This window comes from Leuresthes tenuis, unplaced genomic scaffold (genome assembly GCF_036924035.1).
Source record: "Leuresthes tenuis unplaced genomic scaffold, fLeuTen1.0.hap1 SCAF_16, whole genome shotgun sequence".
Classification (NCBI taxonomy): Eukaryota; Metazoa; Chordata; class Actinopteri; order Atheriniformes; family Atherinopsidae; genus Leuresthes; species Leuresthes tenuis.
The window spans coordinates 7,050,037-7,072,337 of NW_027325370.1; the positions used below are offsets into that span (position 1 = coordinate 7,050,037).

The following is a 22,301-nucleotide window of genomic DNA, read 5'->3' on the forward strand; positions in this document are numbered from 1 at the left end:
TGCTCCAGTGAAAACCCTGCCTTTTCAAAGACGTCTGAATCATGTCGCCAAATGCAAACGCCCCCAACAAGACAGACATAACCAGGGCAAAAGTTTTACAAAGATTTTATTTCATGATACACAGTTATGACAAAACATGAACTTTTTTAACTCTCAAACAAAAGTGGAGAATTACTAGTGTACAAATATCTCACATGAAAGGCCTATTGTGTGAAATGGTCGAAACAAGGCGTTAGGCGCAATTTTTACATACTGCAGCTCCTAACAAAGCGCAAATGCACAGGTATTCACGGGATTGCCATAGTATACTGTTGCTTTTATTATATACAGGTATTTCAGTTGTGTTTGCGCGTGGATTGGACACTCTCCGTGCAACTTTCAGGGCCCTTTTCCGCGGACAATTCAAGTACTAGTTTACACTGTGGTCAAGTGAGTGTCCGCCCGGTCCGTTTTTTTCTTGCGTAATGCCGTGGAATGTGCATGTACAATAATGAGCTAAGTCAAACCAACACTGTATTACGTGTGGTGATCAAAGAGTTCACAGTGATGGATGGGGTGTGGGTGGTAAATACACAGATTTCCTGGCATGGGAAATAACGCAGAAAATAATACTTCTTTTTATTTTCACAATACAGGGTGAGACATAGCAATAATAATAATAATGATAATAATAACATTAATAATAATAAAAAAAAACCTCAATGCTCCAACTGACACAGAGACCAAACTGTGGCTGAAATAATTCGGATTTTCTAAGGCTCCACATACTCCCGTGGTCAATATGAGATAAAGAGCAGCAGGGCAGCCATCATGCAGTGAAGTCGCTCTCAAGTCCATATAGATTTTTAGGTAGTTACGTTGGATTTGAATGGTAATCAGGTGATTTCCCCCTCCCTCTTCAAACTATTCTTTCTTCTTGTCCTCATCCTTCCCTTCTTCAATTGCTCCACCGCGTTCCTCTTCTTGTGTGGCTCCTGTCTGTTCACTTCCAGACACCGTGGAGGTCAGGTTGCTCTCTTTCTTCCATTTCATGCGTCGGTTCTGAAACCAAATTTTGATCTGCCGCTCTGTTAAACAAAGCGCGTTTGCGATTTCGATGCGTCTGCGCCTGGTCAGGTAGCGGTTGAAGTGAAATTCCTTCTCCAGCTCTAGTGTTTGGTAACGAGAGTATATTTGACGTCCTCTGCGTCTGTCCGTCCCGTAGCCCACTCCTGCTGGAATATAAAGTAAAGGCACTAATTTAATCACTTACAAAGCCAAGTCACGCTTTACATGCAAACATGCCTCTGCCTGTGGTCTGGTTATACTTGAGGCGGTACTTAATAAGATAGCTGATCACAAATTGTGCCACATTTTAAGAGCGAGAATCTAAATCTACAGCGAAAGGACAAGGGGAAATGCAATTAATATACACAATCTTATCTCCAAGAGCATCTTTGCCTTAATATGCAAAATATGAAAACATCCTAACACATCCTTTCTGTCTCATGTTACCGATCATGACCACTATATCATTCTTAAAATGAAAGGTGTTTGTTTGCACATGTTAGAGCCCATCTACAAGTCGAGAGGATACAGTAATGTTTTATGAGGCCATAAAAAGTAACTTACTCTCTTGGTAAGACAAATCGTAAAACTGGCCCATTTCCTTAATTTATTTGTCGTAGTAAAACTCACCGCTGTGTGAGTTCATTCGCTGCATCCACGGGTAGATCGGGATGTTACTTTTCTGCTCCTGGGCTCCTGCTCTTCCTTGATCCAGACTGTACTCTTGAGCAATGTGGCTTTGTGTGTTGAGTCCCATGTTTGTTTGTCTGCAGCTGGGCAACACGTCCTTGTCTTGAAGAAACACATTTGATCCGTACTCATACTGTGTTCTGCCAGAGCCAAAAACGACATTATCTTGAGGGGAGTAGAAAGGTGCATATATCCGATTCTGGGTCACAGCAGCGCCGTAGGACGAAAAATGTCTGACTGTGTCATAGGTAGTGGAGTTCAGGGGGACGTTAGGCAAAACATCTTGACCACCGGATAAATGGCAGGAGAGCGACGGGTTTGCGAAATAAGAATTCATACCTTGCTTGTAACCCTCTCTCCAACTCTCCCCACTTCTTTATCGGTCTCTTTTCAATCTCCTTCTCAGTAAATCTTCTTCCCGTCTGTGTCAACCAACCACACGTTTCTCCAAGATCTTCAGTTTTTTCCTTGACTTTTTGCCTCTCTAACTGGAAGTGGGCTACTTTGAGGATTGAATATTATTAATTTCCAATCTCCGGTTAAGACGCACAAACCCGAGTGTTATAGCTGAGGCTTGGCTCGGTGAGAGACAATATGACAATGTCAGCTGACCATTCTCAACCAATTGAGACGCAGGAGTTGAGACGAATCTGTAGCTTTTAGCTCAGAGCTTGAACATTAGTGCTAAATGCCGATAAACACAACGTAGACTTGGAGAGGCACACTATCCAGCTTGGCTGGATAAGAAGTTTTTGGCTTGAAGTTTAAGAGTATGTCGTTTTTAAAAGGAAACCACAGCGTAGAATGTGGCCAACGGCGTTCAGTGCAGTGATTACATAGAAGGGAAGCAGGAAATCTAGATGAAAGTACACGAAAACATGTTCATGTGTGTCTTACAGAGTGTAATTCAGGAACAAAATTAAAGGCTATTTTGAGATACAATACAGAGCTCTCAACTGAAATACTAACTAGATGTGTATGAGTGTGTGTGTGTGTGTGTGTGTGTGTGTGCGCGCGTGTTGTTAAGTCAGATTTTATTTCACAACACCACAGCAGAGATAGAGGCTACAGCAGCTGCTCTTAGTAGTTGCATTTCTATTAGGATTCAAACGAATATGAGGCATTGAATGTTTATCTCAGCCAAATGAGAGTTCCCAACTAACTCTTAATGTGTCCTTTGTGTATGAATTATCTGGCAAGTGAGTACTTTCCACGCTTTAGCAGTGAACTGGGGGAGGGTGTAGGTGGTACGAATGCGTTTATGGTCTCTCTTCTGTGAGGGCAATAAAACAAGTGACGTTCCCCAGCTCACAAACAACTATCTCTGCAGCAAAGCTTTGCAACTCAGGCAGAAATCTCCCAGGTTCAGAAATGAAAGCGCTGCACAGCATGAGGAGGCAAAGCTAAAGAAGGGAGGGAAACCGCGTGCAGGTACAGCCTTAAGAACTGAACTGCGACTGGGAGAATGACTTCTCACATCATCTTAAAAAGAAAAGAAAAAAAAGAATCACTTTTGCGATTTTATTGTCCAGCAAGACGTCAGACAAATTCATCCACAGGCCAGCTGTGTCCGGTGTTCACAATGAGCGGCTACTTGTCAGGTACAGTCTCTTAAACTCCCAGTAATAAAGTGCACGCTTTCAGATAAATTTTTCACACCGAAGAGTCAAACACAGCGGGATGTTCGCTTCGTTTCTGTTTTGCTCTGATCTGATACCTCGACATTCCCAGAGGAAACAGGAACCGATAATTACCTCTGCAGCAAATTGTGGGTTTGAAAATCACTTTGGAGGTGTTCTGTATAAATCTGGCACACCTTAAACTTCTAACAAGGCAACATGGGCTGCTTCCTAAATCGTAAAATATTATATCATGGACCGCAGCCTGTCCGCTTTTCTGAATTACTTCATGGGGGAAAAAAAGTTTAGGACACTGCATTTTATCTTACAAATATCCCATTTCCCCAATTTAGAGGCTTTTAAACGGAATGAAAAATAAAACTCTATACATGCACTTCAAAGGGCAATTTCGCATTATCTGTCCGTTTTGCAACCAACCATAATAGATACCAATAAAATAATCAATAATGCTATTGAAAATGTCTGCTCAAACGCAGTCGCTCTGGCTACAGCAGCCTATTGGTTCAGCTCAGTGATTTCTTTAACAGAATCCTAACGGTGCAACACTGTTTGGTCTGTTGTTTGGGATCTTGGAAAGCCCATAAAAAGAGACAAGAACAAAGAGAAGGAAGTAGCTGGTGCAATAAAAGTTTTTCGTCGCCTGTTTGTGGCCATATGTGACATCCGCATCAGGCAACAAAAAAGCGAAAAAGTTGGAGACTGTAATGGACAAACGTAGTTGTCCTAGTGGGGAGGGGGGGGGGGGTATTTTATTTTTCTTTTCGATATGAAGTTGTGAATCAGTTGATGATGGGGGCAAAAAAACATACACAAAAAGACATTTTTTGGGGGGATTTACACAATGTTTCATCTTTCAACGTCGGAGAAAATAACGCGTGGCAACTAAACATCCCATGTTGGACACAAAATGTGACCTCCGCCTGCTGCCTGATTTGCATTTAAACACTATAAAAGGCAAAATGTGGGAAAAAACGGCTCTCAGCAGTGTGACTTTCTTAATTTGTCATGCTTACTGTGTCAGAAACAGGATGCGTATTGGACTTGTGAACGCCATCGGGTAGTTTGACCATTTCCGTTGCCTTTCGCGCAATTTATAAAATCTCTGTAAAAGCGTTTGATATCAACACAACTTTTAATGGCCACTGTACAAATAAAAGAGATAGGAATTATTTTTGCTTTCCAAACACAGCTTTTTTTCTTCCCTCCTTTTGTTTTGTTGCTCTCTCTCTCTCTCTCACACACACACACACACTCTCTTACAAACAGGAAAAACACGCTCGTCCATAAAGTTGAGGCTGTAAATAAAGGCTGAACAGTGAAGCCAATGTGTGGATTGGAATGCAGCAGAGGTTGTGTCAGTGTGCAGAATCAGAAAGGTCATTCTTTCCCCAGAGTTTTAGTGTTTTATTGCGGCCCGTGAGGCAAATCACATGCACGGCTTTTGATGCACGAAGAGAGGAAGCCGTTTGGTTCACGTTTCCACGATTTTAAGAAAAGGACATTTTGACCGATGATGAATGAGTGTAAGAGAGAAAATCCCGGACGAAAGTGTTGTATTTGAAATGACGGTCTGTATAAACAGAGGGAAACAACACTTAGCATTAGTGACCAATTCATGTGGCTTAATTTGTAGTTAGCAAGTGATGTACATTAATGCGTAAATTGTAGACGATTATCATTAAATAACATTACTATTATTATTACTGTTATTATTACTATTATTATAAGTAGTAGTATTAGTAGTGTTGGTTTTAAAATTACGCTAAAATGAGTTCATTCGCTGCCCAGGCCTAACTTGAACAGCGTGCTCCCTTGCAGCACAACAAGGCCCATCCACGTCTTTGAACCCACAGCTTATTTTCTACTCGCTTACAGAGAGCAGCTGCCATCCAACGTCACGACATAACTCAGTATTAGTTATACGGGACTTTTAAAATTTCTACATTATCAGCCATGATTAAAAACACAGCGAAAGAAGCAAAGTCTGGTCAGCCCCTGATGCTTTTTCCTCTCCCCCACTCCTAATAAGGAGTAATTCACATACTAACAATGTAAAGCCCCTCTATAAGCACTTTGCCATCGCTGGCTGGCCCAATTAATGTCCGGAAGTGTTCGGCTTTATGCTCGTTAAGCACTCAGGAAGCTGTTGCCCAATGAGCGCATGTTGATCCACACTTCATAAATTATGACCATTAGAAGGCAAAATTTTTTGTCCTGTCGAGGTTTGTAAGTGAGGTTCTAAATGTGGTGATGCGGACATATTCATGACTTCATGAAGTTTTATGTGAGCCTATCTCTGGTTTTAAAAACTCTACAAGGCTAAACAATAGGCTGCGGTTTTCCCCTCTTATTGCAAACTAAGATTTACCTAACAACCTAAATGGCATCTATTAAATGGACTGTCTGTATGTCTGTCTCTTTCTCTCTGCAGGCAAAAGCGGACACGATCCATTGCAGCAGCAATGTTTCATAAGGGAAAAGCAAACAACGTGTGTAACAGTAGGTTATACGACTTTATAGGCTTCCGCAAGGATACTTTGCCAGTTATTGTATTTTAGAAGATTGAAACGCGGAACTGCAGCAGCAGACAGAAACACATGAAAGCAATTTATCACACAGAACAATATTTTGTCTGTGAACAGACAAGAAAACTCAGAGGGGACTTTTCTTCAAGCTGAACTTTAAATGATCAGATATTACTGCAGTCTGCTCCCCCCCAACTCACTCGCTCACCCCTCCACCCCCACCACACACACACACACACACACACACACACACAGTGTATTTAAGATGCTTTTAGACTCTTCTGTAGTAGTTACACGTTGTTTGAATATTACCTAGCAGTGCTGGGCTATTTCTGTATTTGATATATTCTCCAGTTTTTCTTGCACATTATGTCTCTCACAAGCACACACTTGTAGGTCTGGTTCTGACTATTGTGTAAATTGTTATGTTGAAAATATTTTCTTTTTCTTTCTCCCCCTCTGATCAAATCTGAAAAAAAACAGTCCAAGAAACTGAGTTGTGTTTGATGCACCTTTCATTTATGACGTAGTTGTGATGCCCCAGTTTATAACGCCATTCCCATTCATTTTAAATGTTTGATGTTATTGCTGCTGTTTTTAATGATCATGGGGACTATTTGTCATGGTTTTTGTATTATTATCATGTTTATTATCATTATAATTATTATAATTATTAATGGTACAAATAAAATTTCGTGTTAACTTCTTATGACGTCGTCAGTGGTTATGTCGCGGATGGTCATCTCATACAAAATACTGCATGTCATTCATTACTACATCTAAGCAGAACAAGAAAAAGGGCCTGAATTTTCAGTTACAAAAGGAGGACAACAAATAAGACACTCGGATACACTCCTCGGTGTCAGCTCGAGCAGTTACACGCTGGCAGGAGTCAGCTGACATCCGCAGTGAACCGCCGCCGAAAACCAGCAGCCATAAACAACAAGACTCAACACCCGCCCACTTCCACATGCGACACCTCAGGTCGCTAGGGGGCACTGCCGGGAGTCACCAGTGTGTCCTAAATACTTTGAGGATATGTGTGCATGTTTATGTGACATTAAAAAGCGTGATATTGTTCCAAGATGCTACTCAGACTCATGGCTCACGTGACACATAATTAGAGCACACCAGCCTGCTCTGAATGCAATTCTTCAGTGCCTGGTCACAAGGGCCTTGAGTGATGAGAAAGTTTACTATCAGAATGCAATTTATTACAGCAGATTGGCACAACACATCTAGAAAGCTCCCTTAATTCAGGCCAAGCCGGACAGTGAATACGCAGGTGCTCCAAACAGTGAGGAATTAATGACAACTGCTCCGAGCATCAGCACCCTCCCAGGCTACAGGTCAGGTCAACTACACACAACAGACACCTTCAGCTTGTGTGATCTCACGCGCTGACATCATTCATCATTACGGCTCAGCAATAGGACCAAAAGAACACAGCAATACTGAAAGTGTGTAATCTTACCTGAGCGTCACAACAAACTGCAGTCCAAAACAGCCGCTGAGGGGTCACGACGCCGAGAGGGGGGGGGGTATCAACACAGCGCGCATCTCCCGCTTACAGCTGCTTGTAGTCACACTCCGTCGATAAGGAGCCCGTGGAGGCACAGTGTCTGTCTGCCGAGAAAAGTCTTTTCTTGTTGGCTTGCTTGCTCTTTTTGCTTTCCCAGTCGAGGTTTTATTGCCTCCGGAGGAGGGGGGGCGATAAACGCAGGCAGCGGCTGGTAGAGGCGGCGACTGTCCAGAAGATCCCTCTGTCAGGAAGTCGAAGATCGGGTGAATATCACACCCAGCCATGCACCGAAGTGGCTGTGCTGTATTTTCTATACATTAGAGTTAAGAAGAAAAGACGTTTCTTCGCCCCGGCTTAGTCTGCTGCCGATACAAGGGACGGCAGAGAGAATAGACAACAGCATAAAGTTCATGTTCATAGAGCGTGTGCCACGTGGCCGGCTGCAGCCAATCGCAGAAAGGATTCAGTCGTAAACTTTTATTACTCAGCTGTAAATTTCTCCCTTTAACAACCAGGAATGTTTGCACCCATCGTATACTTCCTTTTTTTTCGATGGGACAAAAATAAAAAACGGCCACACACAACATGAAGCGCAATGCTGAAATTTCCAGTATGTCACAAATCAGGCTTGCGTCCAAATATGACAATTCCCCGGGCAGACGAGCTGTATGCCATTATCTACCCAAGCCAAAGAGGAAAGGGGAAATAAAAGTATGTGCGCAACAAAGGGAGATCTGCTAGGAAAGGATACAAAAGATATCTGATACTACACTTAAGGATACAAAAAAAATCTTATACTACACTCAATCAAAGCCAAATTATTGCTTCTCCTCTGCTTCGCATGACAGTAAGATGTCAGGTTCAGCCCCTCCTCACATTCAGCATCAACGAGATGCTCCATATGCGAGGAAAGTAAAGTACAATTATGACAGTCTCCATCTTTTTTGTCTGTTCTTTTTTTTTACTTCAAAACAAGTAAGCTTGGAGATAGAACACAAAATATCAGAGTTGTAACATTTTATGAAAAGCAGCTACATGCACTGTAAACCTCAAGCAAACTTCCAATCAGAGCAGCGAGCCACACACAGAAAAATACGCCTTTGGAAAATAAGGACAATAAGTTTTACATCATGGAAACGGGAGGATATGCAGCAACAGCAGGGTTTATGAAATAATTTGCTGCATTTGACCAAAAATTGATGTACGTGCGAGTGCGTGGAACAATAGGATTCAAGATTTGGACCATACTAATACTTTAATATGAGCCCCATTACGAAGCACGCAAATTCAACCAGAAAAACATCTCTTCTGAACAATCTCAAATCATGAAGTCAGGTTGACGAATATGATCGCATGTTTCCACTCATAACAAAAGGAAAATTGTGTTACATACTTGGATGAGCGGTGCATCCTCGCAGGCCGAGATCTCCACAGTGAGCGGCGGCACAAGGAGCCAAAGGATGCAGGCCCATGAGAGCCGTGTCTTTACACCCCAATAAAGTTTACTGCAGCTACACTAAACTTTATTGGCAATGTCAACCTTCTGGTAAAAAATACACACATGTACAAAGAGGCAATCCTGGGTGCAGTATAGACGTGACTTAAGGACGCATCCGGGATTTTCTAAAGACTACAAGCCTGCAAAGAAAGAATCCAAGAGAGAAAATAAGACACCACGTGGGAATAAACAAACTAGAGATATGTAAGACTTCACCTATTTGGTTTTTTTGTTTGTTTGTTTGTTTTATCTAAAAATGAACTGAGATTAAAGAAAAAAATCTTAATCTAGAAATCAGGCTGCAGATAGTGCAAATCAGTCGGGGCTTTGACACACAAAAAACGATATCTAAGAGCTTTTTTGTAGTTGTTCCGTATTCGTATTCAACTGGTCTATGCTGGTATACTGATAAAGCATGCACGTGTCCCTGTTTAATCTTATGGTCCAATGTTTAAGTTCTTTTTCAATGAAGAAATAAAAGAATAAAATACAAATCATTATGTGAAAATTACTAAAGATTTTTCATAATCACCAAAACCAAGCATCCCATTGAAAAAGACAAGCAAACACACACAAACATCTTGTGAGAAATTCTAATGTTCACTGGAGTCTCCACGCTGAAGCATTTGCATCCACCGTTTCTCTTATGTAACGGATAACTTCAGTTTATTCAAATAGTTTAGAACTGAGTAAGAAGCGGACAAGCACTCTCCACATCAGGGCTTTGAGTGTAAATAATTTAGATGCCTGCCATTACGAACTACTGATGTCGTGTGACTTGATTGCTCTCGGCGGCAGGACCAGAAGGAAAAAGAATTTAAAAACAAATCCCATTTCAGTGAATTTATAAGTCAACAGAATGAAGATGAATATGTTTTGAAAAACAGGGAGCAGATGTCTTTTTGGCTAATATGGTCGAACAGGTACTGCAGCTTTACGCAGAGTAATAACACCTCAAGCGACCTACACCGCTGTGCTGTTTGAGACAAGTTGCAGTGTTTGCTCCACATCATTGCTGCCCGGAGTGTACCCTGCTCTGTTTCACCCACACCGTCCCCACGAAAAGCAGCAGCAGCAGCAGTGGCTGGACTGAGGAGGAGGAAACGTCGACAGTTACCTGCACTTGGCCTCCCATTCGCTTTCAACGTTCTGATGTGTTCCGGAGGTTTGTCTGGACACCAAATTTCAAACTACACTTTTGTATACCTACCCTGGCTCCCACCTCTCCCTCCTGCTTTGCAATTACTTAGTCTGATTATGAACACGACGCGTCAGATGTTTGTTCGTCTCATCTCAAAGAGCCATTACTCATCCCAAGATTCATTAAGAAAAGCCTCGCGTCCTCCCAGAAGAGAGGAAGTTTCTTATTAAGAGGATGAATCAAATATGACTTGTGCTGTGGAGGGTAGGCCTGCTGTGAAAAGTATTCGCAGCTTTTCCTTAAAAGGTAAAGAAATCATTTGCAAATGCACGTCTGACGTTTTCCTTTCTTTCCCTTTTTGCGTGTTATGAGTTGGAAAGTTTGAATGAGGCCGAGTGTGCAGCAGTCTCTGGTCTCCTGCCGCCGTCAGCGACTGTAGAGGACGCGAAAGGGTCGAAAATAAAAAAAAAATGATCGAAGCATCAGCAATTTTTGCTTGTTTAGCCATTTTCTAAGTAACTTGTTTTACTCATTTGAGCAAATCGCCACTGGAGGTGCTCCGGTGTTGGAACCGTTGGTAATTTTGAGTTATGAACGTTTCGCCAATATCTGAAAATACAATAATTTAACTCCATGTGCAAGACTAGATGTTTTCCTTCACTTAAATATGCACCCTGTTTGTAAGTATGGCAAGGAAGGCTGAAGACAATGTGTTCAATGGGCGTTTGTATCAATAAAAAACCGAAATGAATGTGAGCCATCTTGTTTATTTGTGATTTTACATCAACAATGGCGGGGACACACAAATTCCGTCTTTCACAGGAGAAACAACAGGAAACGAGCATATTGTTAACATCAATATATAACAAGACGTACATAAAGATTATATTCAGTGCAAAACAACTACGCTATATCACCAGCACATTAAAATAAAAGTTCCCTTACTTTAAATTGGTTGTAATTGTAGCAGGTATTATCATACGCAGTAAATGTGCGTTATAGGCAGTTTTAGTTGTTGGGGAAATAGCTTGCAATCAAATCAGAGCGATGCCACACTTGTGTGGGGTAGAAACTCCGCAGGGACAAAGCTCTGAGTTTAGGTAGTGCCGTGGTACAATCTCAAAATTGCTTGCTTGGCTTTGAGCTTATCGTCTTCCCAAGACTCACAAATTGTCTTCTACAAGTGTTTATTGAATACTGGGTAAATGCTACACACATAACTTAATAATAGAAGGTTGATATAGAACACTTTAAAAATTAAAACCATGTGAAATCTCTATATTCAGAAATCTCTATTGCAATTTCCCCAGGTTTAGGTAGCATCAAAGGATTTCAAACGGTTGCATTTCCCTGGTAATCCTAGAAAAAAGATGTCTGAGGAGCTAAAGGATCTCTGTCTGGGCCATTCACATGAAAACAAGAAAAACAGTAACAGTAACAATCCTAATACTTAAACGTGTGGTTTATACACGGACTGTTAGCCAATGTAACTGCTGTGAAGATGTTTGAACACCAAGTTACAGGCCTACATTTGTTTAGCAGTTTCCGAGAGGCTTCTCTGAGAGGATGTTCCTCAAATATAGGCTTGAATCTATTTACAACACAGGTCGGAGTTGGTCATCTTTTGATCGTATTCGTCTATGCTTTTTTATAGAGAAAGTATATTACTTAAAAAAAAGACCAACAACAAAACAAAATAATAATAAAAAAAAAACAGCTAAGCCATTTTCCATAACATGCGGTTTAATTTACCCTTTTTGTGCAAGGGTGAGAGTTCTATCAAAGAAAACTGTCTACAAGCGTGTGTAGCTTCTCCAAATGGCAATAGGCATCATGTTAGGACAATCGAGGGAAGGGAGAATTTTGTCTATTTATGACAGCAATATTGGTGGGATTCCTGTTCCCTCTTGACAAAATGGAAGGATGGTCATAAAGTTGACGCTCTCTGCCTCCTTGTCTCTCCGTCTGTTTATGGGACCTCTCTTTTTTCTCCTTTTTTCAGCCATATAACCATAAAAAGGACCATAAAAATCACTCCTTGCTCTCTTCTTTCTCTTCCGCTTCTTTCTCCTCTGCCTCTTCCCCTTCACCGTCCTCGTTGCCCTCTTCCTCGGCCTCGGCTTCAGCCTCTCCTCTCTGACCCGGAAACTTGTCTTTGTTATTCTCTTTTTTCCACTTCATCCTTCTGTTCTGAAACCAGATCTTCACCTGCCGCTCGGTCAGGCTCAGGGCGTGGGACACCTCGATCCTTCTCTTGCGGGTCAGGTAAGGGTTGAAGAGAAACTCCTTCTCCAGTTCAAGAGTTTGGTAGCGACTGTAGGTTTGTCTCCCATTCCGTCTGCCTGGGGCTTGAATGAAATAAAGCGAGAGGTTAGGTGGTCTGACCACGGTCTCCAATAAGAACATTTAGATGACTGATAAATTATTCTGCATTTCCTTTGTACCTCAGTCTGAATAATAATCAAACTAAACCGCCATTCGCTGATAAAGAACGGGGGAAATCATTTTGTTCCGACTGTTAGTTGAGTTAGAATAGAAGGTCTATTTACGGTGGCATTTCTCCGTCTATACATATCCTCACCACAAAACAACAGAGTCCCCATTATGTTCGTAAACTGTAAATAGTCTTCCAACTGGAAATAAGTGACACTTATATCTGTTGCATTTACAGAGGTTATCAACTGTGCACTGCAACTTTTACACACACCTCTGCAAACGGTTAGACTATAGGCTACTTGAAATTTTGAAAAAATATATACACACACACACACACACACACGTATATATATACACACATTCATCAATTTCGAAAAAAAAACTATACTTAAATTCCGCTCGTTTAATGATGCCCATTCCCTACCGACAAAAGCCATGCAATATTCTATTTAAGTAACTTGTCAGAAATTACTACTATATTTCTTTTTAAAGACAGGGCCTGAAAAAGCTTGGTTGAGAATTTCAGTCATACAAACACACACACGTAGGAGGAAAATAAGGAGGGAAAGTATGAAAACAGAAAGATGAGATAACCAGCAGATGGGGACAGGCTAATGATGTATATCTCTCTGAGCAGATAAAGATGAAGCTTACACCTGTGTGGACTTAATGTAGCCTGATAGCCTGGACAGAATGGTCCAGGAATGGAATAACAATATCCACAAAGCCCCTACGATTATGGCTGTTTGAGTCTGAGCCACATTGGGCCTGTGGGTCATATTACCCCTAAAACCCAGATTGTGGATAATCGGGGTGTGCTGTGTTTCAGCTAACCCTCCTGTCACTTTGCATGCTGCTGGTGTGCATGGTATCATCATATTTTGAGCTATGACCGATTCATCCCTCCTCATAGTGCGCTCAGAGTTTGTGAAATATCATTACTGAACGACAATTGACTTAAAGGAGCTGTTGTTATGAGCTGTTGAATCTGCAATTCAGCGTTTGAAGGCACCTTTGAAATCAGTCCTGTATGGACATGTGCTGCTGGATAACAGCAGCTTTCATCTCATTTTGTATGTGCCCCGTCACGTTCTCTGACTTATATTGTTGTTTAGTTTAGAAACATACTCCTGTATACCCAGGGATATTTAACACACATGCACAGACACATACACTCAAGGCAGATACACACTGACGCGCACACATGAGCGCGCCACAGAGGAACACAGAAAGAAAATGAAATAATGATATTTTTCTGACCGTGGGGTCTCATCCAAGGAAACATAAGACTGGGAGAGGAGTTTTGATTTAAGTGGCCTTGTCCTTCTCCGGGGTTAGAGCTGCTCGACGATTTACAGTCTGGGTATTGCGCTAAGCTTGCGTCTTGCTGGGTACCATAAAGCGTTTGCCTCGGAAGGGCTTCGTATCCATAAAATTTCGTTGCGTCTCCGTGGCAAGCCAAAGCGCAAGGGTTTTGTTGGTATCCGGGGTTGGAGATCCCGGTGGTCCCGTGGTGGAAAAAGTCCTGCACATGATGGGACGGGTGCTGAAAGCCCGGTGCGGCTGCTCCGGGTCCGTAAACCAACGTGTGGCTGCGGGCAACGCTTTGTGGAAACCTGCAGTCGTAGTAAGTTGGCTCCAGTGACTCGCTGCCTTTGTATTTAGAAAAAAGAGGGTTAACAAAATAGGAGCTCATGTTTAGTTAGCATCAAGCAGACGGGCTCTCTCGCAGTTGAATATCTCCTTTAGGATGATGGCAGCCTTTTGTTTAGGGTCCCAACTCGCACAGCGCACACAGGCAGACAAACCGGAACTGGGAGAAACGCTGCCCCTTTGGACAATCTACGGCAGCTCACTCTCTCTGAGCCGTTCCTCTCATCGGATTTCTCTCGCAGTCGTGAGTGTGTTTTTTTCCAGATTTTGCAGCCTCAAACCCGGCTCATGGCATGTGCTATGGATGTGCGTTGGCTAAGGGTAAAGCTCCCTTGCTCCACCGGCACAGTCACAGACGCTGCTCTTTTCTTTCTTTTTCCTTTTTTCAGCTTCCCACCCAACCGCCCCCACCACGAGCGCCCCCACCCCCCTCCACCCCTTCATCTTTCCATGACCGGTCAGACGTGGGCCCTACGTATATCCACCTTGAGGAGAGCTTCACTAATCATAACCCAACAATCTAAGAGGTTGTAAATATGATCAATGTTGTGTTTATCACAAAAAGCTTTGTTACAAGCTGACCAATGAAGCTGTGAAATGGTTCAAATATAAAGAGTAGCGTGATGCATTTCCACAGTTGTCTGAATTTATAGTTTAGCTGGTTGCCTTAAGACGTGTTTGAAGTAGGAAAGAGCCCCACTTTTATAACCAGATAAAGCTGTTATGAGTTGGTATTTGCCTGTTCGGCTCTAAAGCTCATTGCCTACTGGTTTCTAGTACACCGTTGACCTTTAAAGAGCTCCAGCAGGTCAGCATAGCATTTGTGAGCACTACAGTTTTGTGAAACAACATTAGAAATACAAAATCAACACCAACTGAAGCCAATCTCAGGCCTACGGGGAAAACAATGCGTTTAAGACAAAACATCCTCCTCGATGTAAGCCAGTAAAGGCCAAGGCGACACACTTGTGCCAGGCGCTGTAAAACACCGTCACACGCAAATATAAACACGACCTATGAATACTATGTGCCACTTACTGACCCCGTAAAACCGACGGGGATAAGCAGTAAATCTCCCACATGGTGGGGTTCATAAACTGTAACATTGGATGTTTAGCTGCAATCAACACGCGCACGATCCCTCCTGCTCAATAGTTGTACGTTCCCTCACTCCCAATATACCAGTGAGGTTTTGTGGGGTTACTGACGTTTTATACACATCATCGTAAAATATTAAAGGAGCACTGGGCGAATTTATAGACCTTTCACACTCAATAAATATGCAGATTGCCAATCACTTCTTGGGGACTTTGAACTGGTACAGACCGAGTAGGCCCACAAAGGATTCAAATGAGCAGGGAAAATATATTATTCTAAAAATGAACTCTATCGTCATCATTGCCATCGTTATTAATGATTATCATGATTATTGTTATTATTGTTGTTGTTGTTATTATATTATTTGCTGTATTTTGTCCTCGTTAATTTTGTGGTCCCAGTTTTTTCATTATGTATTTTCGTTATTTATTGCTCTGATTTTGTGATACTGCTACAACTGTTGGTGAACTGTTAATAAACTTAGGTTTTGTTGAAATGTGATTCTGTTTCTTCAGTGTTGTATTTCTTTATTTTCGACCACAGTCTTTAATACAGCATTCTTTTGGTGAGTTTCTTTGCTTGTTTGACACACACACACACACACACACACACACGCACACAAAAAGATAAACTGAAGAAAGAAATTAGAAACAGCAGATTTCATCCGGATTTAGATGGATTAATGCACAATTCAGCATGCATGTTTCTAATGTAAATGCAAATATCCAGCCTTTTTGTTTGAATAAACATCTGTTTGAGACATATGATGCATTTTTGATTTGGTAAATATGGGCAGGAAAAAAGTTTTTATAATCACAAACAATATAAACGTTTTTATTTTTCATTTTGGGTTTTTATTTATTTTTTTCAATTTAGATAAAAGTTTTGAAAAAAAATCTAAATTGGGAAGAAAAATAAAACGTGAAGAAATAAGTGTCTTTGCACACGTTCTGTGCCCCATGCAGCAAGCAGCTCGCTGCATTCCGGACTGTTGTTCTGCGGCCTATTACACAAAATGCGGTGCATGACCGTATCTGTCACGTTGTCATCGATAGGTTACTCTTCATTCTTCATCCAAGCCACAGAGCAGTGAAAAAAAAGCCCTTCGAGTCACGGACACACAAAACGTGGACCAACAGCGTCATCTAGTGTTGGCATCTGTCCCTTAACCGGCATGATTCCACCAATCAGAAACATCTGCGACGTGACCAGAGATGGTCTCTCTGTTTGTCCAAAACTTGCATGCATTCATTTTCTTTGAATAAAACAGGATTGAAGCTGCTATGGAGTATCAAATGTATAACCGCGTGCCATCAGTCTAATTTGTTTTACTTTAGACTTGAAATTGTTGCTGCGCTGTGTCGTTTCCTGTTGTGGTAACTGTCTTTATAAAAGAGAAAACTGTTCTGCAGCACTCATATTTATGCACAATTATTATCGACTTCCCCCATCTAATTGAAGGCTAATCGACCACTTTGATGATGATGTACTGGGGCTGAAGCTGGCCTATCAAGTAAAAGTCCCCAGAACAGTGTGCACGACTCTCCTTTGAACGAGTCCACCACCACCGTCCATTAAAACCATAAAGTAATTTAGCCCAGACGTCTAGCCAGTTAGTCGAGTTTGCTTTGTTCGTCTGCATTTGAGACAAACAGCCGAACTCCAACAGGGGTTGTAAAACTGGCATTTTTGTCCAAGCTGAGCGGAAATGCGCTGGATTGGGCTTTGAAATTACAGCATCCTGTCTGTATTGTTTGCCACCACAAAAAGGCAATTTAGACCTATCCCAGGAAACAAACGCGAGACATGGGAAACTGTCTCTGACTTAAAAGTTAGCTGGTCAGATTTTGTCAGCAGATCTTCTGCCCGCCTCGGACTGTACTAGAATGACTAGACTGCACTCTATCAAATCCATTCAGACCTTTAGACTAAAGTGTTGCGTGTCATATAGGCAATGGAGTTTAAAATGAATATCGCACATACCTCTGGCATATATACTGCTCTTCTAGGATATTTATGGGAAGAGTTTTAGGGAAACTATGCGATTGTAGTTGTACAATGAAATATACGTTTTGAATCAAATCTAGCATTTAACTAAATAAACTAGACACGATTGCCTGTGCGTTTTTTAAATATATATATATATATTGTAAAGGTGAGGTGTGGAGGGTGAGCAAAAAAATCAAATCTTAAAGCAAAACAAATAGGTATAATAACATCATTGTTTCGCGAGCTTTCAGCCTCAAACTTTCAATTTCGCCAATTTGCAGTGGTAGAGGTCGTCGTTTTCTCACTTTGGTCTGTGCTTCTTTAAACACGCAGTGTAGCTCGTGCTGATTCGGTGACTCAATATCCCTGCAGTTGATAAATCACGTAAGTAAATTTCCTCACTTTGAACTGTGTCGTTTCAGAACCCGCATGTGCAGCGAAATCCGCAAAGCTGACATCCCAAAATGAACACAGAAAACAAGCACTTGTGATCATGGTTATATTTGCAGAGTTCTATAGCTACACTCTATTATTAAACTCGTAGGCTACAGTCAAAAAGAGCAAAAAAATAAAATAAAATAAGATAAAATAAAATAAAAAGATGCACAAATACAGCAACAACTATCACAAAATACAAGACAGACAAGTCGTTCGCAGATGCTCTGTTTCTGTACAAAATACTCCACCTGCGCGAGAGCGTACAAAGGAATAAAATCATGACAGAAAAGAAATTCACATCATAAATTATGGTTTTATGAAATTCAAAAGAATTCAAGTATTCTCTTTTTTCGGATATGCCATACTATCCAAACTGCGCTTCTTTAATTTCTCTTACAAAAAAAAACATAAAAGTGGAAACAGAATGCTTTTCTCTCCAGAACTGTTTTCTTCTTCGTCTTTTTTGTTATTTTTCCTCGAATGTTGGACACTTTAACTGTGCATTAGAAGATAATAATCAGCATCAAACAGTCTGGAAGTTAAGGTTAATACAAAATCCAACAAAGTGATATGGCGAGGGGGGGGGGGGGGGGGGTGTCATCGTGTGTTTTGGTACATCTGTGCTGTCCATGTGGCTAGTGGTTATTATGGTCGTTTTCTCACTGATGTCCACATTATTGTTCTTTGCTGTCGGTCTTTTCTTTGTTCATTTTCTTCATCTTCATTCGCCGGTTCTGAAACCAGATTTTGACCTGCCTCTCGGTCAGATTCAGTACCCTAGCGACCTCGTATCGGCGGTCTCTTGTAAGGTACATATTGAACAAAAACTCCTTTTCCAGTTCGAGAGTCTGGTACTTTGTGTAAGGGCATCGCTTCTTCCTTGTGGAGCGGGCATGTATCCAATTTGCCACGGGATTATCTGCAAATAAAAACCATAATAATAATAACAAAGAGAGAATGGCAATAGGGAAAAAGGAACATTTTTCAAAACAACTGACGACAACGTTAAGTGTTGAGCCTTCGGAGACGTGAGTCAGGAGCATCAGAAGGTGCACAACTTGACAAATTCTCATTTTTGTCCAAGTTTGGTGTTCACATGAAGGTGACATTAAAAGTAAAACAAACCAAAAAGACGATTTGCAACCTTAAACTGACCAAGGCTCCGCTGATTTGCTTCCTTGTCCCTTTAACTTGTGAGTAACACCATCGTAAAATACTCAATGCGCTTATTCACTTTATTGGCCCATAAAATGGCCCGTGGTTCAAGCCTTTACAGGTCCGTGGTGAAAGTCCTCGAGTATGTCCCTACATTCTTCACGCTGGCTGAAAGAGTCATGTGAATTTGTTTTGGATTCAGAGAGGAGAGCAAATTATCATTTGTGCCTGTATGCATAGTCTTCTTCCTGTTATGTGAGTGAAATGTGCATTTTCCCAGAGGGGATCAAACAGAACTAAAATGTGGCTTTCGTTAACAGGATGGGCCTACATAGAAAATATAAATAGGACCGAAAGTCGGCTTATGAGGTTTGATGTGCCGTCTTTAATGGCACGAGGTCAGAATATAAATCGTAAAAACGAGCCATATGGCATTTACTGATGAACAGATTCATACGTTGGTTTAGGGTGCTCACTTTAAACGAGCACCTTGCATGTTTTTAACAGTATGCAATATCCTTCCAAATTCAACGTCTTCCTATAGGTTTGAGTCCATGTTTACAACCCCGTCTTGGTTTTATAGCCCCAATATTAGCCTGGCAGCATTTGTCTTTTATAGTTCCTAAAGCTTTCCCCCAAAGCACAAGCGAATCAGAGCTGAGTTGAAAGGGAGGAAGAAACAGCTTATCATTTCATTTATGCTGGACGATAAAATGCCTCTTAGCAAAAGTAGTTTTGCACATTTCAAAACAAGACTGTCTCCCGGATGTAAAAGACCGAAGGAGCTTGAACTTACTCGGATCTAGCTCCGGCTTCTCCTCTTTATGTTTCCCTGAAGCCAGGAGCTCCGACTCGGGAGAAGGGATATTCTGCTGCGCCTTGTCTCGCATTTCAGTGGATGAGCAGTACAGATAATCCGAGTAGGTCCGTCCACTGGAGCCGAGACACTCGCCGGTTCTGTGCTCCTGAAAGGCGTCGGGTTTCAGCCCATAGTGCCTGCCGTTCCCCGGATAGCCATGGAAAGGCACAGCGCCCGATATCGGCTCCAGCCATGACCGCACATACCTCGAGTCTGTGCCTAAGTGAGGCTGGTGACTGTATGGATGGTAAACCACTGATGACTGGGAGTGTACAGGGGCCCAGGAGGTGGAGAAGACAGGAGGCTTTGGTGCAAAGCTGCAGGAAGGATAGTCAGCACACTCCGGTACTAGGGACGTCGGACGTGGGCCGGCTGGGTGCGAACCGGGCGCCGAAAACCGAGTTGCAGCAAGGACATCCTCGTTTTCATGGTTGATCAAGGAGTCCACATAATAATTACTTATGGGACCCGTGGTCGACATGTCGAAGCTTCCCTGACTCTTTTACATGCATCCGTTTATTATATGGAGTGTATGTGTACTTTTTTTTATCTAGCCATAGAACAATCAAGGCAGGTAATTATTTCTCAACGCTTCCCTTGCTGCTATTGGCTGCGTCAGTGACACGTGATTATATTTACCCCCACAAAAATTGTACAGTGGATCAATGCGCCACTTATTCTGGGATACCAATGCACGTAAATGGAATTAAAGAATGGGCTCTTTTGGCCATTTTGCTGGACGTAAAGAGGTAACTTCAACAACAGTGTTTCTTTTTAGAACAATAATACGAATCTGCTGTGCTCGTGGTGGATCTTTCTCAGGACGCAGCACAGACCTGCGCACATTACGTCTCGAAGGAAGGAACTATTTGATGGTGTAATCAATCTCTGTCGAGCAAATTCTACCGAGGCTCCATGCCATTGCAACAGATACTATTACAACATTAAAACGTTTACTGAATCGCTAGCTCATTTGATCATTCTCAAACCAGCAGCGCATTTTATAAAGTGGACTTTAAAACTTCCTGTGTAATGCTATTTATTGCTAATAGAGAAAAATGCTACACTAGCTGCATGCTGGCTGGACAGTGGAGAAAATGAGGATCAAAATCCAGGATACAGCAATAATAAAGTTTCCACTCTTTTAAGAGGGCCAGAAGACCAAACATTCCCCTAAATGGGATTTGTGTGAGATAGTCGAGGAGGGGATTCCAAACCCTGACAAGCAGCCCACTAAAGCGAGCTATATTCGGCTAGTGACCGTTCATGTTTTTATGCCCACCAATAAATTTTAACGAGGACCATTTGATTGTTCATAAACTTGTCGTTAATAAGACTGCATCCGAGATCCCCGCTTGATGTAAAAAAAAACACCAGCATTGTGGGAACGCGGAGTAATTCTTTTTAAATCAGAAAGGCCAAGGACAGGAAAGGGGAGAATGCAAGAGGACGAGGTAAAATAACTTACCCGATGAAAGCTTAAATATAAGGGATACGGTTACTGTTGCATTCAATAGCGTGAGTTTGCAGTTTTGCAGCGCAATTTGATAGAGTCGCCAAAGTATACAGTGAAAACAACTCTGAACTCTGCAGCAGCGATGCAGCAGCACTGCATATCACACAATGCTAATGTCCGGCGAGAGAGGAGAAACCAAAGGCGCCACCAGCGTCATTAAGAACACAATTAGACATGAAGCTACTTAAAGTATAATGCATCTGTATAGACTTGATGAGGAGGATAATACATCTGATAAATTATTAAATGTAAGCGCTGCACGTGCTTAATGTTAATTTGTTCATGCATGGATGTTTTATTTTTGTTGTGTGGTGGATATCAGGCAGTTTTAGGTCACATTCGTAATTCCAGTGCCTAAATCTTGTCTGAGCCTTCCAAATGCCACCTTATTTTTTCTTATCTTTATTGTGAAGCAGTAGCTTGAAAATGAGGACAATATTTCTTTTTTAATCTCGAATCTCTGCAATGCCTCAGACCAGAAATCTAAATAAGAGCGTGCAGGCCTGACAGTTGTTGCGTGCAACAGTGAAATTACAGTTGTGCACCTAAACAAATCACACGTCACCGGGCTAAAATTATCTCAAACTAGGCTCAAATTGAGTTCCATAAACTCGGAAGCACGAGACACCAAAATATCAATTGCCAACATAAATCCCAGCTTGCAACTGATAAGAAAAAACGCGAATGCACCTCTGAATCTGCAGGGAAACACAAACATTGTGGTTTAAAAGCGAGCCTTTGTCATCGCCAAAATTCAAGGATTAGATGGTATTACCATTTATCTCAAATCAAATTCCACATCACTAGATATGAATTGTAATCTTGGAAACTAACCAACCTTCAATATCTTCATGAGTCAAACAGAGTGTAATCACTCGGAAGTGTCATGTTTGTGTGGCTGCTGAGTTCAGATTCAACCATGAAATTTAAAAGGCCAGACGCCAGACCTTAACCCGGATAACACCAAATGGTGTGTGTGCTGGTGAATGCGCAGATGTGAGCCAAGTTACATTTTCCGCCACTTGTTTCCCCACAGGTTTACTTCTTCAGCTCATTCTAAAGTTGTTGCTTTCTGAAGGTTGAAGGTTGACGTG

The 22,301-nt window shown here is 41.7% G+C and overlaps 3 protein-coding genes across 4 annotated transcripts; all 3 read right to left on the bottom strand.

The window, feature by feature from the left end:
- Positions 1-125: 125 nt before the first annotated feature.
- hoxc6a (homeobox C6a) lies at positions 126-2,618 on the bottom strand. 2 transcript variants are annotated; one of them, XM_072366862.1, is made up of 2 exons: positions 1,678-2,618; positions 126-1,211 (listed from the first exon to the last, which is right to left on the bottom strand). In XM_072366862.1, exons 1-2 carry the CDS (start codon positions 2,072-2,074, stop codon positions 904-906), a joined length of 705 nt encoding a protein of 234 aa, XP_072222963.1. In that variant the 5' UTR covers positions 2,075-2,618; the 3' UTR covers positions 126-903. The 2 variants fall into 2 exon arrangements, with proteins under 2 accessions (XP_072222963.1, XP_072222962.1); XM_072366861.1 differs by having other exon boundaries at positions 126-1,214.
- Positions 2,619-10,830: 8,212 nt separating this feature from the next.
- Positions 10,831-14,525, bottom strand: hoxc8a (homeobox C8a). Its single transcript, XM_072366937.1, has 2 exons — positions 13,760-14,525; positions 10,831-12,411 (listed from the first exon to the last, which is right to left on the bottom strand). Exons 1-2 carry the CDS (start codon positions 14,193-14,195, stop codon positions 12,095-12,097), a joined length of 753 nt encoding a protein of 250 aa, XP_072223038.1. The 5' UTR covers positions 14,196-14,525; the 3' UTR covers positions 10,831-12,094.
- A 3,743-nt stretch (positions 14,526-18,268) lies between these two features.
- Positions 18,269-20,181, bottom strand: hoxc9a (homeobox C9a). The gene is made up of 2 exons (XM_072367014.1): positions 19,629-20,181; positions 18,269-18,596 (listed from the first exon to the last, which is right to left on the bottom strand). The coding sequence occupies exons 1-2, from the start codon at positions 20,170-20,172 to the stop codon at positions 18,352-18,354; spliced, it is 789 nt and encodes a 262-aa protein (XP_072223115.1). The 5' UTR covers positions 20,173-20,181; the 3' UTR covers positions 18,269-18,351.
- Between the last annotated feature and the right edge of the window lie 2,120 nt (positions 20,182-22,301).

Coding starts and splice junctions, on each gene's coding strand:
- hoxc9a (XM_072367014.1), bottom strand. CDS start 20,172: ATGTCGACCACGGGTCCCATAAGTAATTATTATGTGGACTCCTTGATC. Junction 18,597..19,628: donor GAAGCCGGAGCTAGATCCGA/GTAAGTTCAAGC, acceptor TTTTATTTGCAG/ATAATCCCGTGGCAAATTGG.
- hoxc6a (XM_072366861.1), bottom strand. CDS start 2,074: ATGAATTCTTATTTCGCAAACCCGTCGCTCTCCTGCCATTTATCCGGT. Junction 1,215..1,677: donor GCGAATGAACTCACACAGCG/GTGAGTTTTACT, acceptor TTTATATTCCAG/CAGGAGTGGGCTACGGGACG.
- hoxc8a (XM_072366937.1), bottom strand. CDS start 14,195: ATGAGCTCCTATTTTGTTAACCCTCTTTTTTCTAAATACAAAGGCAGC. Junction 12,412..13,759: donor TCCTTGGATGAGACCCCACG/GTCAGAAAAATA, acceptor ATTTCATTCAAG/CCCCAGGCAGACGGAATGGG.